The sequence below is a fragment of the Ochlerotatus camptorhynchus genome, unplaced genomic scaffold, assembly GCF_037179485.1.
Source record: "Ochlerotatus camptorhynchus isolate MF236.1 unplaced genomic scaffold, CSIRO-AGI_Acam_v1.1 ptg000266l, whole genome shotgun sequence".
NCBI lineage: Eukaryota > Metazoa > Arthropoda > Insecta > Diptera > Culicidae > Ochlerotatus > Ochlerotatus camptorhynchus.
Window position 1 is genome coordinate 2,334,687 of NW_027040756.1, and position 11,660 is coordinate 2,346,346.

At 38.7% G+C, this 11,660-nt stretch overlaps 1 protein-coding gene across 1 annotated transcript in view; it reads right to left on the bottom strand.

Moving 5' to 3' along the window:
* The window catches only part of LOC135705404 (transmembrane protease serine 9-like), a 130,055-nt gene that overhangs the window by 5,478 nt on the left and 112,917 nt on the right, over positions 1-11,660 (bottom strand). Inside the window, exon 6 of the mRNA XM_065227134.1 lies at positions 11,247-11,478. Coding sequence (XP_065083206.1) covers positions 11,247-11,478 — 232 coding nt within the window. The remainder of the gene's footprint in view (positions 1-11,246; positions 11,479-11,660) is intronic.

Sequence of the window (11,660 nt, forward strand, 5' to 3'; positions counted from 1 at the left end):
TTCCAAAGGTAATATCAATTGTAACAGCACAAGCATATCTGGTTCTTATTTCAAATATTTGCGTAGCGAGTTTGGCATTCCACTTTTGCTAAAAGTAGCAAAGGTAGGGTTCACGAGGCTTCCTTAATAAAAGCTTACTTTACGAATGTAAGGTTTCTTGAACGAGAACCACATTTGCATCATTCCACATATATTTTTATGGTTGCTGTTCTTTTATGCTGGCGATTGATTTTATGCTTAACAGTAGTCATAATGATATCACAAATCCACCACCTCCAGCATGAATTGAACAGCATCGTAGAATCCAAATTGGTAATGATTTGTAAAACGCCAGAGGTATTCTGAGTAAAACGCATAAAGCTAATCCATCTTCTTCTTCTTCTTCTTCTTCGCATTTCAAGCTTATTGCATATCGCATATTAGCATATTGCGTGCTCTCAACTTAGTGTTCTAGATGCACTTTCACAGTTATTAATTGTGAACTTTCCATACCTGTACCATTTTTGCATTGTTATAATTGTGTGGCAAGTCCAATCATACTTCTATGCCCAGGGAAGACGAGAAATTTTCCAACCCGAAAAATTCCTAGACCGGACCGGGAATCGAACCCAGCCACCTCCAGCATGGTCTTGCTTTGTAGCTGCGCCTTTACCGACTGAACTAAGGGAGGCCCATAGCAGTGTTGGAAAAGTTCGCGATATTTCACGAAGTTCACCAAGGGAAAAGTTCATGAGTCATAATGAGTTTTCGCGAACTTTTCCATCACTGATCCATAGTTATGTATCTTAATTTTTTTGTTTTTTGATTTTAACTATCATCATATCCATAATCTTTCCCTTATTTAGCCTAGTACTTGTGACTTAACAAGGAGGACCGAGTTCCTCGAAGAAACAAAAGTCCGTTGCGCCATTGCTTTGGTTAGCACAGTAAGGGCTTCATATTGCGGGGTTTTGATTTGATAACACACTGGTAGTTTTGGGAACTTTGTTTTGCCCACGAATGTTTAGGAAAATTCTAGAAATTTTTCAAGGTTTTTCCTGAAATTAGGAGAAAGTCAAGTATGATATGAGATAAATAAGAAAACACAAATTATGGTGCTTGGAAAATGTTGACGAAACTTTTGGAAACTAATCATAATTTCAAGAATTACTATTGACTTCATTCCAGACTCTGAAAATGATACTATTTTTCTTCCAATCGTTGGGGAAAATGAAACACTTCAGTTTATTTTTGACAAAACTGCTTGTTTAGGTCTTAACCAGATAAATCATATAAAAAATCAGCAAAATTGCTATTTAGATTTGTTATTGACGAATGTTCAGGAAGATTTCTGTGTAACCGATTCACTTCATCCATTATGGAAAAACGAAGCGTTTCACACAGCAATCGAATTTTCTTTATTTGTGCATGAATATAAAGGACCCCACGGTTGTGAGTATGAAGAGGTTTTTAATTATCATTCTGCAAATTACGAAAACATTAAATTTAGATTAAGTAACATAAATTGGCAAACGATTTTTTGGAATGAAGAAAATGTTGAAACTGCTGTTGACGTCTTCTACAAAATAATATTTGAAATAACATTTGAAGAAGTTCCATTAAAAAGAAGAAAACGTCAAAGTAACTCAAAACATCCTGTTTGGTATAAGTCAAATTATAAACTTAAAAAATCGAAAGCATAAGGCACATAAGGCTTATAAAAAGCAAGGCACCAATGAAAATTTGGCAAACTATTTGCGTATTTGTTATGATAAATATGACAATTGATATTGCATTTGAGGAGCACAATTCAAGAACCGAACTCGAAATAAAATCTAGTGCAAAAAAATTCTTCAATTACGTTAAAACTTAATTAAAATCAGACAATTTTCCATCAAAAATGCATTTTAATGAAACGGTTGGTGACAACGCAGCCGATATCTGCAATCTATTTGCTACTTCCTTCCAAGAAATTTACACCTCTTTTTCAGAAGATGATCGTGATCGTGATTATTTTGAATTTCATCCCAGAATGTATTAGTGATATACAAGTTAATCAAGTTAATGTGCAGGATATTATGGCAACTTTGAACAATTTGGATGCTTCCAAAGGCTCTGGACCAGACGGAATTCCACCAGTATTTATGAAGAGCCTGGCACTGGAACTTACAACTCCATTATTCTCGCTTTTCAATATGTCACTAGATTCTAGAATCTTCCCAAAAACATGGAAAAGCTCTCTTCTAGTGCCTATTTTCAAAAGTGGCAAAACATCTGACATACAAAATTACCGAGGAATTGCTATTATTTCCTGTATCCCAAAGCTTTTCGAAGCGATTGTCAATGAAAAACTATTCAATCACTAACATGCAACATGGTTTCTTCAAAGGGCGATCAACTAATACAAATTTAAAGGGTGATACGGTCAAAATTTGGTCAATATCAACTTGACGTATTTCTTTCAATTTTGCATTTAAAAAACCTGAACACCCCTCATTTTGAAGGTGTGCGTGTGTGTAGAATATTGCTCCTATTTTGATTTTGGAATTCACTCTTCAGTTGTCAAAATGCCGTCCAAGCAAGAAGAGCAGCGTATCAAATTTTTGCTCGCGCATCGCGAAAATCCGAGCTACTCGCACGCAAAGTTGGCAAAATCGCTAAAAGTTGCCAAATCAACCGTTACAAATGTAATTAAAGTGTTTGGGGAACGTTTGTCGACAGCCAGGAAGTCTGGATCGGGGGGAAATCGAAAACCGGAAGCCGCTGAGACGACAAAGAGAGTTGCCGGTAGTTTCAAGCGAAACCCTAACCTCTCTCTCCGAGATGCCGCAAATAAGCTGGGTGTATCGTCTAGAACCGTGCATCGAGCCAAAAAACGAGCCGGACTATCGACTTACAAGAAGGTAGTGACTCCAAATCGCGATGATAAACAAAATACGACGGCCAAAGCGCGATCCCGGAGGCTGTACACGACGATGCTGACGAAGTTTGACTGCGTGGTAATGGACGACGAAACCTACGTCAAAGCCGACTACAAGCAGCTTCCGGGACAGGAGTTTTATACGGCAAAAGGAAGGGGAAAGGTAGCAGATGTTTTCAAGCACATGAAACTGTCAAAGTTCGCAAAGAAATATCTGGTTTGGCAAGCCATCTGTACCTGTGGCTTGAAAAGCAGCATTTTCATAGCTTCCGGGACTGTCAACCAAGAAATTTACGTGAAAGAGTGTTTGAATAAACGTCTGCTGCCTTTCCTGAAGAAACACGGTTGTTCCGTACTGTTTTGGCCGGATTTGGCATCTTGCCATTACGGTAAAAAGGCCATGGAGTGGTACGCCGCCAACAACGTGCAGATGGTTCCCAAGGACAAGAACCCTCCCAACACGCCAGAGCTCCGCCCAATTGAGAAATACTGGGCTATTGTCAAGCGGAACCTAAAGAAGACCAAAAAAACTGCTAAGGGCGAGCAGCAGTTCAAGGCAAACTGGCTTTCTGCGGCGAAGAAGGTGGACAAGGTGGCTGTACAAAATCTGATGGCAGGGGTCAAGCGTAAGGCCCGGCAATTGGGATTTGGAAAAGCGGAAGCCTAACTGAATATTTTTCCTGAATTTTATACTAATTGAACTTGAAAAAGAAATTTAATTTGATTTTTTAAATAAACGATTTCACCGATTTACACGCGTTTTCCCTTGACCAAATTTTGACCGTATCACCCCTTATACGCGTATTTCCAGGCACAGTAGAACTTTAATTGACCACGTTTATTCCAATTTTGATTCCATTTGTTCCAGTTACGGATATTGATTTGAAAATAACCGATCATGAGACCTTAGTGATTAATGTCTTAGACCATGTTAACGATAACGATAGTTTTGTAAAATTGAAGTGCTGGAGGAAATATTCGAAGCAAGCTGTTTCGAATCTTGTTGATAGGAGCTTGGATTTTCCATTCGCGGCCGGTAACTTAGATGAATCTACAGCTGTTGTTAATAACGCTTTGAAAACGTGTACCAATCAACTAGATGAGCAAAAGTTTGTTTCTTTGAAGAACTCGAACAGCTGGTACAATTTGGATCTTTTGCGTCTTAAACGGAAAAGGGACAAATGGTACAAAAAGTTTTGTATATCAAATAATGACAATCATTGTACTAGGTACACAATCGCGCGTAATAAGTATTCGCAATCGATAAAGAAAATTCGTTGTGAATATGTTCAAAGGAAGATTGATCAGCATCAAAACAACAGCAAAGAGTTTTGGAAAATTTTGAAATCTTTATTAAAACCTAGTAATTGCAAACCGCCTCCCTTAGCTCAGTCAGTAAAGGCGCAGCTACAAAGCAAGACCATGCTGGAGGTGGCTGGGTTCGATTCCCGGTCTGGTCTAGGAATTTTTCGGGTTGGAAAATTTCTCGACTTCCCTGGGCATAAAGTATGATTGTATTTGCCACACAATTATACTAATGCAAAAATGGTACAGGCATCGAAAGCTCTCAATTAATAACTGCACTTCCACAGTTATTAATTGAACACTAAGTTGAGAGCATGCAATAAGCTAAAATGCGATAAGCATTAAGCTTGAAATGCGAAGAAGAAGAAGAATTGCAAACCGCGGTCCATAACTTTTAATGGCACATTAGAACAGTCAGAACCAGTAATTACAGCTAAGTTTAATGATTATTTTGTAGACAGTGTTTTGTTAATTAAATCAATCCATTTAATTGGTCGATAAACCTGACGAAATAAAACAACCAGTTAGAAGTAGTTGTAGATTTGAATTTTTTCACCCAATTACATTAGATGAACTTAGAGTAATTTGTTTTTCATTAGGAAAATCGGCTGGAGTAGATAACGTTAATGCTAGAGTTATTCAAGATTATTTTCATGTCATTGGCCACATCTTGCTGGACCTTATTAATGAATCATTACAAACTGGACATGTGTCACAAATTTGGAAGGAATCCTTAGTGGTTCCTATTCAAAAAGTTGCTGGAACGATTAAAACCGATGAGTTTCGCCCCATAAACATGTTGCACACATTAGAGAAAATTTTAGAACTTGTTGTTAAAGGCCAGCTGTTGGAGTATTTAAATAATAATAGTTTGTTGATTCCAGAACAATCGCGATATCGGGAAGGTCATTCTTGTGAAACCGCGTTGAATTTGGTATTAGCGAAGTGAAAAAATAACTTGGAGTGTAAAGATACGATTGTTGCTGTTTTTTGGATCTTAAACGCGCTTTTGAAACAATTTCTAGGCTCTTATTGTTAAGATCGATCAAGCGCTTTGGAATTACGAGTACTGCATATAAATGGTTTGAAAGCTATTTGTCTGACAGAACTCAACGGACCATTTTTAATGATTCTGTTTCCGGTCCCGTGGGGAATAACCTTGGAGTGCCCCAGGAAAGTGTATTAGGGCCCCTGTTATTTATTATGTATATTAATGACTGGCGACGTGTCGACAAATCAATCATCTCTCCTCATCTAGACTTTTGCCCTTCCATTTTATTTCTGGAAAATGAAACACAAATATCGAGATTACAGCGCTTGCAGGATAAAATAATGCGTTTGATTTTGAGATGTGATAAATTCACTCCCTCAACTTTGATGTACATTTGACTATGGTGTTCATTTTTAAAGTAGTGAACGGTTTGCTGCCTCGATATTTGTGTGATCATATTGAAAGAGGAAGTGACTTGCATAAATATAATACTAGAAACGCGGCTGAAATAAGAACACCACATTTCTTGACTTGTGCTTTAATAAATTTATTATATTTTAAAGTAATACATGTTTTTAATTCGATGCCTAGAGACATATCAAACGTTCAGCAACACTTACAGAATTTAAAAGACACTGTATTTCTTACGTTAAATCTGTCTTTTGAACAACTATCCAGAGATTTTTTTAAAATTATGTATCTTGCCGAAGTTATCTCTAACAGATTATTTTATATGCATAGCTGTCATAACGACTTTTTAATAATTATTGTAGCACTGCAAAAACTTTTTCTGTTCGCCACGATGGTGATGATGGATTTTTAATGTTTGATTTATTGGTAGTAGATTTAAAAAAAGAAGTCTACAAAGGTTTGAGCCTCGCGCGCGTATTACGGATATGAAGGACTGAATTTAACATTTGATTAAAAAAAAAATGCAATTTTGAAGCTTATTTGGAAGATACCTTGAGTTAGTAGTAAGTTTTCAGGCAAATGTTAGGGGTTCGTGAGCATTCCTGACATTGCCGAAAATTATGATAACATCAAATAGCGGGGTTGCTAGTGTAATAGGATGCTTTGCTGATTGTTCATTAACTCTTGATCGCTTGTAATACTTATGAATATTTTAGGTGGACAAAAAGGCGAACTAAGAGGTAGAAGCCTGAGCTTTTCCACATTTATATCGCTGTGAAGCAACTGTAAAATCTAGAGGGAATTTATATCTGTAACTGAAACCAGTTCGATTTTGTTTGCTAACCTGGTTAAAATGTCATCTTTAATTATATTAAAGATAAATCGTCCAGCTCAAAGCTCTGTAGGGGTAAGCGGTGGGACCATCATCATCATCATCATCACCACAGCTGTCATACATTCCAAACACTGACACAAAAACATATTATTAAATGAATTAAAGACTCCAAACTTTTATAAAATCCAGATCTAATAAAAAAAAATATCTTCTGAGACGCATTCTGACACATAGATTCGGGCATATTTGACACTAATATGTAATCACAACCGGATCAATTATATCTGATTCTTAATCTTCATTTTCTTTCAAGAGAGGTTCAACGGATATCAAAGAACTCTGTTGGTCCCGAATATCAAGCATTTTACCATGAAATATATTTCGGAAGTTTGAGAGCAACAAATATCGCTTATTGCCCGTTTAAGGACGAAATTAACTATTTTCCACTGACCCGCTAGATGGCTTGGTTGACAGCTTCGAACGTGTTGACTTTCCTAATCCAACTAGATGGCAGCCTAGAATGCAGGATGAACTTTCGGTATATTTTTAGGCATGATTTGATTGTACGGCGACTGGATTGTCACCTCGATAATTGACTGCATCACTTTGTACTTAAAATATTTTAAATCTTTATTTTCTTCCATCTAAATGATGCAAATCGGGGATAACACGCTATAAATCCGCACAAAAACTTAATTTATCTACGATTTTTATTCCGAACCAAAATAGTTTTATTGATGTTTTGTGATGCTTTTCGCGTTGTTATGAGGACATAAAGGGCGAACACGAAATTATTGTGACACATTCAACAGGACATAACTTTTTTACCATTGGGTAAAAATCAACCAAATTTTGCACACTTTCTCATTGATGTGTATTGTGTACATGCTGTCAAACTCGAAGTCGTGTTTTTCGATTCAACGAAAATGGAGGTGAACCAACGCGAGTTGAGAGAACAAATTCTTTCCAAACACCTGGAATTTCCTGACCTGTCGCACCGGCAGTTGGGAAAAATGTTGAACATTCACCATTCAACCGTCTCCAGAGTGTTGAAGCGGTTCCAGGAGCGGTTGACGTTGGACCACGGCAAAGGAGCTGGAAGAAAACCGGGACCGGAGAACAAAAAGACGGAGGGAAAGGTGAAGCGGATGATTAAAGCAAATCCCAACGTCTCAAGCCGTGATTTGGCTACAAAGATCGGCATGTCGCAGAGCTACGTCCAGAATGCAAAGAAGAGAGCTGGACTACATACATACAAGGTACAGAACTTCCCAAACCGCGATGAGCGGCAACAATCGACGGCTAAAACTCGGGCACGGAAGCTCTAAGAGAAGATGCTGACAAAATATGGCTGCTGTGTGATGGACGACGAAACGTACATAAAAGCCGATTTTAAGCAAATTCCGGGGTTGGAGTTTTTCACCGGCAAGAGCAAGTTCGATGTGGACGACAAATTTAAGAAGAAGAAAATGTCGAAGTTCGCCTCTAAATATCTCATTTGGCAGGCCATCTGCTCTTGCGGACTGAGGAGTGAGCCTTTCGTGACAAAGGGCACAGTAAATGGCGAGATCTACAAATCTGAGTGCCTCGAGAAGCGCCTTTTGCCGTTCTTGCAGCAGCACGACGAAGCTCCGCTATTTTGGCCAGATTTGGCATCATGCCACTATTCTAAAAGTGTTCTGGAGTGGTATGAGGCCAATTCTGTCCATTTTGTTCCAAAGGACATGAATCCGCCAAACTGTCCGGAGCTGCGCCTGGTGGAGCAGTACTGGGCAATAATGAAGCGGGAACTTCGGAAGAGCAAGAAGACAGTCAAAGACGAGAAGGACATGTTAAGAAAATGGAAAAAAAACTGAGAAACTGGTACCGGATGACACTGTAAAGACTTTGATGGAGGGCATCAAGCGAAATTGCGTTCAATTTTACACTCAAGGCTCCATCGATTAACTTTTCTTTTGATTTTTGAAGTAAATATATGTATAAAACTACCCTAAAATTTTGGTTTGATTCTAAACATTATAAGAAAATTGGCATGACATTTTTGGTGTTGCAATAATTTTGTGTTCGCCCTTTAGCCTTCTGCGAATGGTTTTCGTTCAGAGTTTTATTGGCATTGGCTGTCAGTGACGATTGTCAATTGCTAATTTTTCTCTGAATAAACAGCTTGGTGGTATAGTCGAAAGCGTAAAGGGTGTCCCACAACAAATTGCATCACGGAAAACACGTGGGTATTTTCTCTAGTAGAAGTAGTTTAGAGTGTATTGTTTACGCTGTATTTTTATCGCTGTCAGATTTTCGAAAGTTGTAAAAAATGGCGCCACCCGAAAAGCAACGTTGCGAATTGGCTTTATAGCGAATACGCTGTGCACGGTAAGAAAAAAGTACCCAACGGCCAGTTCACTTTTACCTACTTTTGACTAGTTTGTCTCCTTTTCTCCTTCTAATGTTGTCAAAAACGGAGGAGCAAAACCACCCAACAGGGAGTAAAGTGTGGGAACTCAACGTTGAGTATAATCATATTTACCTACTGTTGGGTACAACTAACGTATTTTTGGTTAAAAAGCCAGTGGAAAATTCCATACGAACTGCACACAAGTAAATGATAATTACTTTGACCTGCTTTACCTACTTTTGGGTTCCTGCACTATAGTGCCGAGATGAGTGAAAAGAACTTAATTTTGGGTACTTTTTTCTAACCGTGTGCCATTGAACAGTGGAAGTTTGACAGCTCCTATGACTAGAAGAATAATAATAATAATAATAATAATAATAATAATAATAAGAAGAAGAAGAAGAAGAAGAAGAAGAAGAAGAAGAAGAAGAAGAAGAAGAATAAGGAGAATGAGAAGGAGAAGAAGAAGAAGAATAAGAAGAAGGAGAAGAATGAGAAGAAGAAGAAGAAGAACGTCGTTGATTTTGCGTAAGCACCTCAACTCTCTCATCGGGAAATCGGAAAACAACTCGGCATCGTGCAGTCAACGGTGAGTCGTATGATTAAACGTTACTACGAAACTAGGAGCATCGAACGGAAGGAGAAATGCAGTCAGAATGGATGTTCTATTAATGATCAGAATCACCAGCGTGTTGTGAAAGCGTTCAAGCGGAATCCCGATGCTACGGTCAGTGATGCGGCCAAAAAGTTGAATCTGTCCAAGTCTTCGTTCAGAGAGCCAAGAACCGGGAAGGGCTGCATACGTACAAAGTGTAGAAGGCTCCAATTCGTGACGAACGGCAAAATACGGTGGGAAAGTCACCGTATGGTGGATGATGAGACTTACGTCAAGGCGGACTTCCGGCAGCTTCCGGGGCTACTGTTCTTCACCGTCCAGCACAAGATTGATGTTCCGGAGGAAGTAAGGAAGCAGAAACTTTCAAAGTTTGCCAAGAAATACATGATTTGGCAAGCGATTTGCTTATGTGGCAAATGGAGTGCGCTGTTCGTAGCTACCGGGACTGTAAACGGGGTGATATACCTCAAGGAGTGTCTTCAGAAGCGTCTGCTTCCTCTGTTAAAGCAACACAAGGGCCCTACGATCTTCTGGCCGGATCTAGTTTCGTGCCACTATTCAAATGTTGTCCTGAAGTGGTACGAAGCCAACGGGGTCACTTTCGTACCCAAGGACATAAACCCCCCAACGCACCGGAACTAAGGCCCATCGAAAAATATTGAGCTATTTCCAAATCGATAGGCATCGCAGGCACTACGGAAGTATCCCAAGGAGTTCAAATATGAGGAAGACATGAAGAAAAAGTGGGTTTCCGTACAGAAGAAGCTGCTGCCAGATGTTGTATAGAACCTAATGAGTGGAGTTCAGCGTAAGGTGCGAGCGTACGGTTATGGCATTGAAGTTGAATGAAATTAATATGCCAATTTGATGTGGGACACCCTTTAGACAACACGAAATAAAAAAGGCCATACATAAATTCATAAATCGACTAAATTTTCAATAGCGGCCAAAAATATCCATTAGTACCGTCCCAATGACGCGTTCATCTAGATAAAATTGATAAATAACAAATTTTCAGCGATGGGCCCAATCTTAGATGCACAGACCAACATTAGATCTATTTCCCTTATATATTTTTTTGTACTCTAAAATTATTAGTATTCATATGGAAAAGATTGGATTGATCAGTACCAATCGAGGAAACATGATAAAAGTATTCTTTTGAACGATTGTTCAAAATACAGTATTAAAACGTGAATTTCAGGCAAATTTAAAAAAAATTTCATGTAGGGGAAATGGCTTTAATATTAGCCTATGGATCTAAGATTGGGCCCCATAGCTAAAAATCTGCTATTTATCAATTTTATCTAGATGAACGTGTCATAGGGACAGTACTAATGGATATGTTTGGTCACTATTGAAAATTTAGTCGATTGCTGAATTTATGTATGGACCCAAATTAGGGGCGTATAGGCCGACATTACATCCATTACCCTTTGTTTGAAGATGTGCAGCTTTTATGTGTCCAACATTTTTTTTAAAAAATTTTACGTTCTACAATTTTACCCGAGACAGCAAACCTCTATCTTATGAAATAACAAAGTTTGTATCGCTGCACCATCTTTGCGGCCAAAACTTGAACTATGTGTACCTACCTAATTTTAGTCCTAATTAATTCAACAAACTTCACTGAAGACGTCAACTCTGTTGGATGCAATCCCTGAGAATAATATTTTTTTTCTGCTTGATTTAATTCCTGACCCACTGTGCAGTGGATTTAAAAATCTAGCATGAATCATCCCAGTAAACTTCTGAAATTGCTAAAGCGAGATAAAACAATGCTCCATTTCAACTCACCACAATCACAGCTCTTGACCTCGTTGGGCAAATCCGGCCCGTCGTCATCGAGCGAAAAGCCGGCAGTATCAATGCCGAAGAGTGCATCGAACAAAAAGCGCCCGCCTCGGTGATCCAGATCAGTCTGATTGCTGTACCAGGCCGCTGCTCGACATCTTCGTGCCGCCACCGCCAGCAGAACGCCAACGGTCACTATCACAGCCGTGTAATTGAACTTCATTTTCTGTGCCGTCTTTCGATGGTTTGTTTGTTTGTTTCAATTATTCACTGGTTTCTTTCGTTTGATTCACTGTTTTTTTCTTTTTTCGTTCGCAATAGTCTTGAACTTCAACTTCCTATCGGATGACGTGAATCTACACGATCACGTCAAGCTTGGCTATTTTACGGTTTACGATCGCTGGTTGTTGTTTTTAT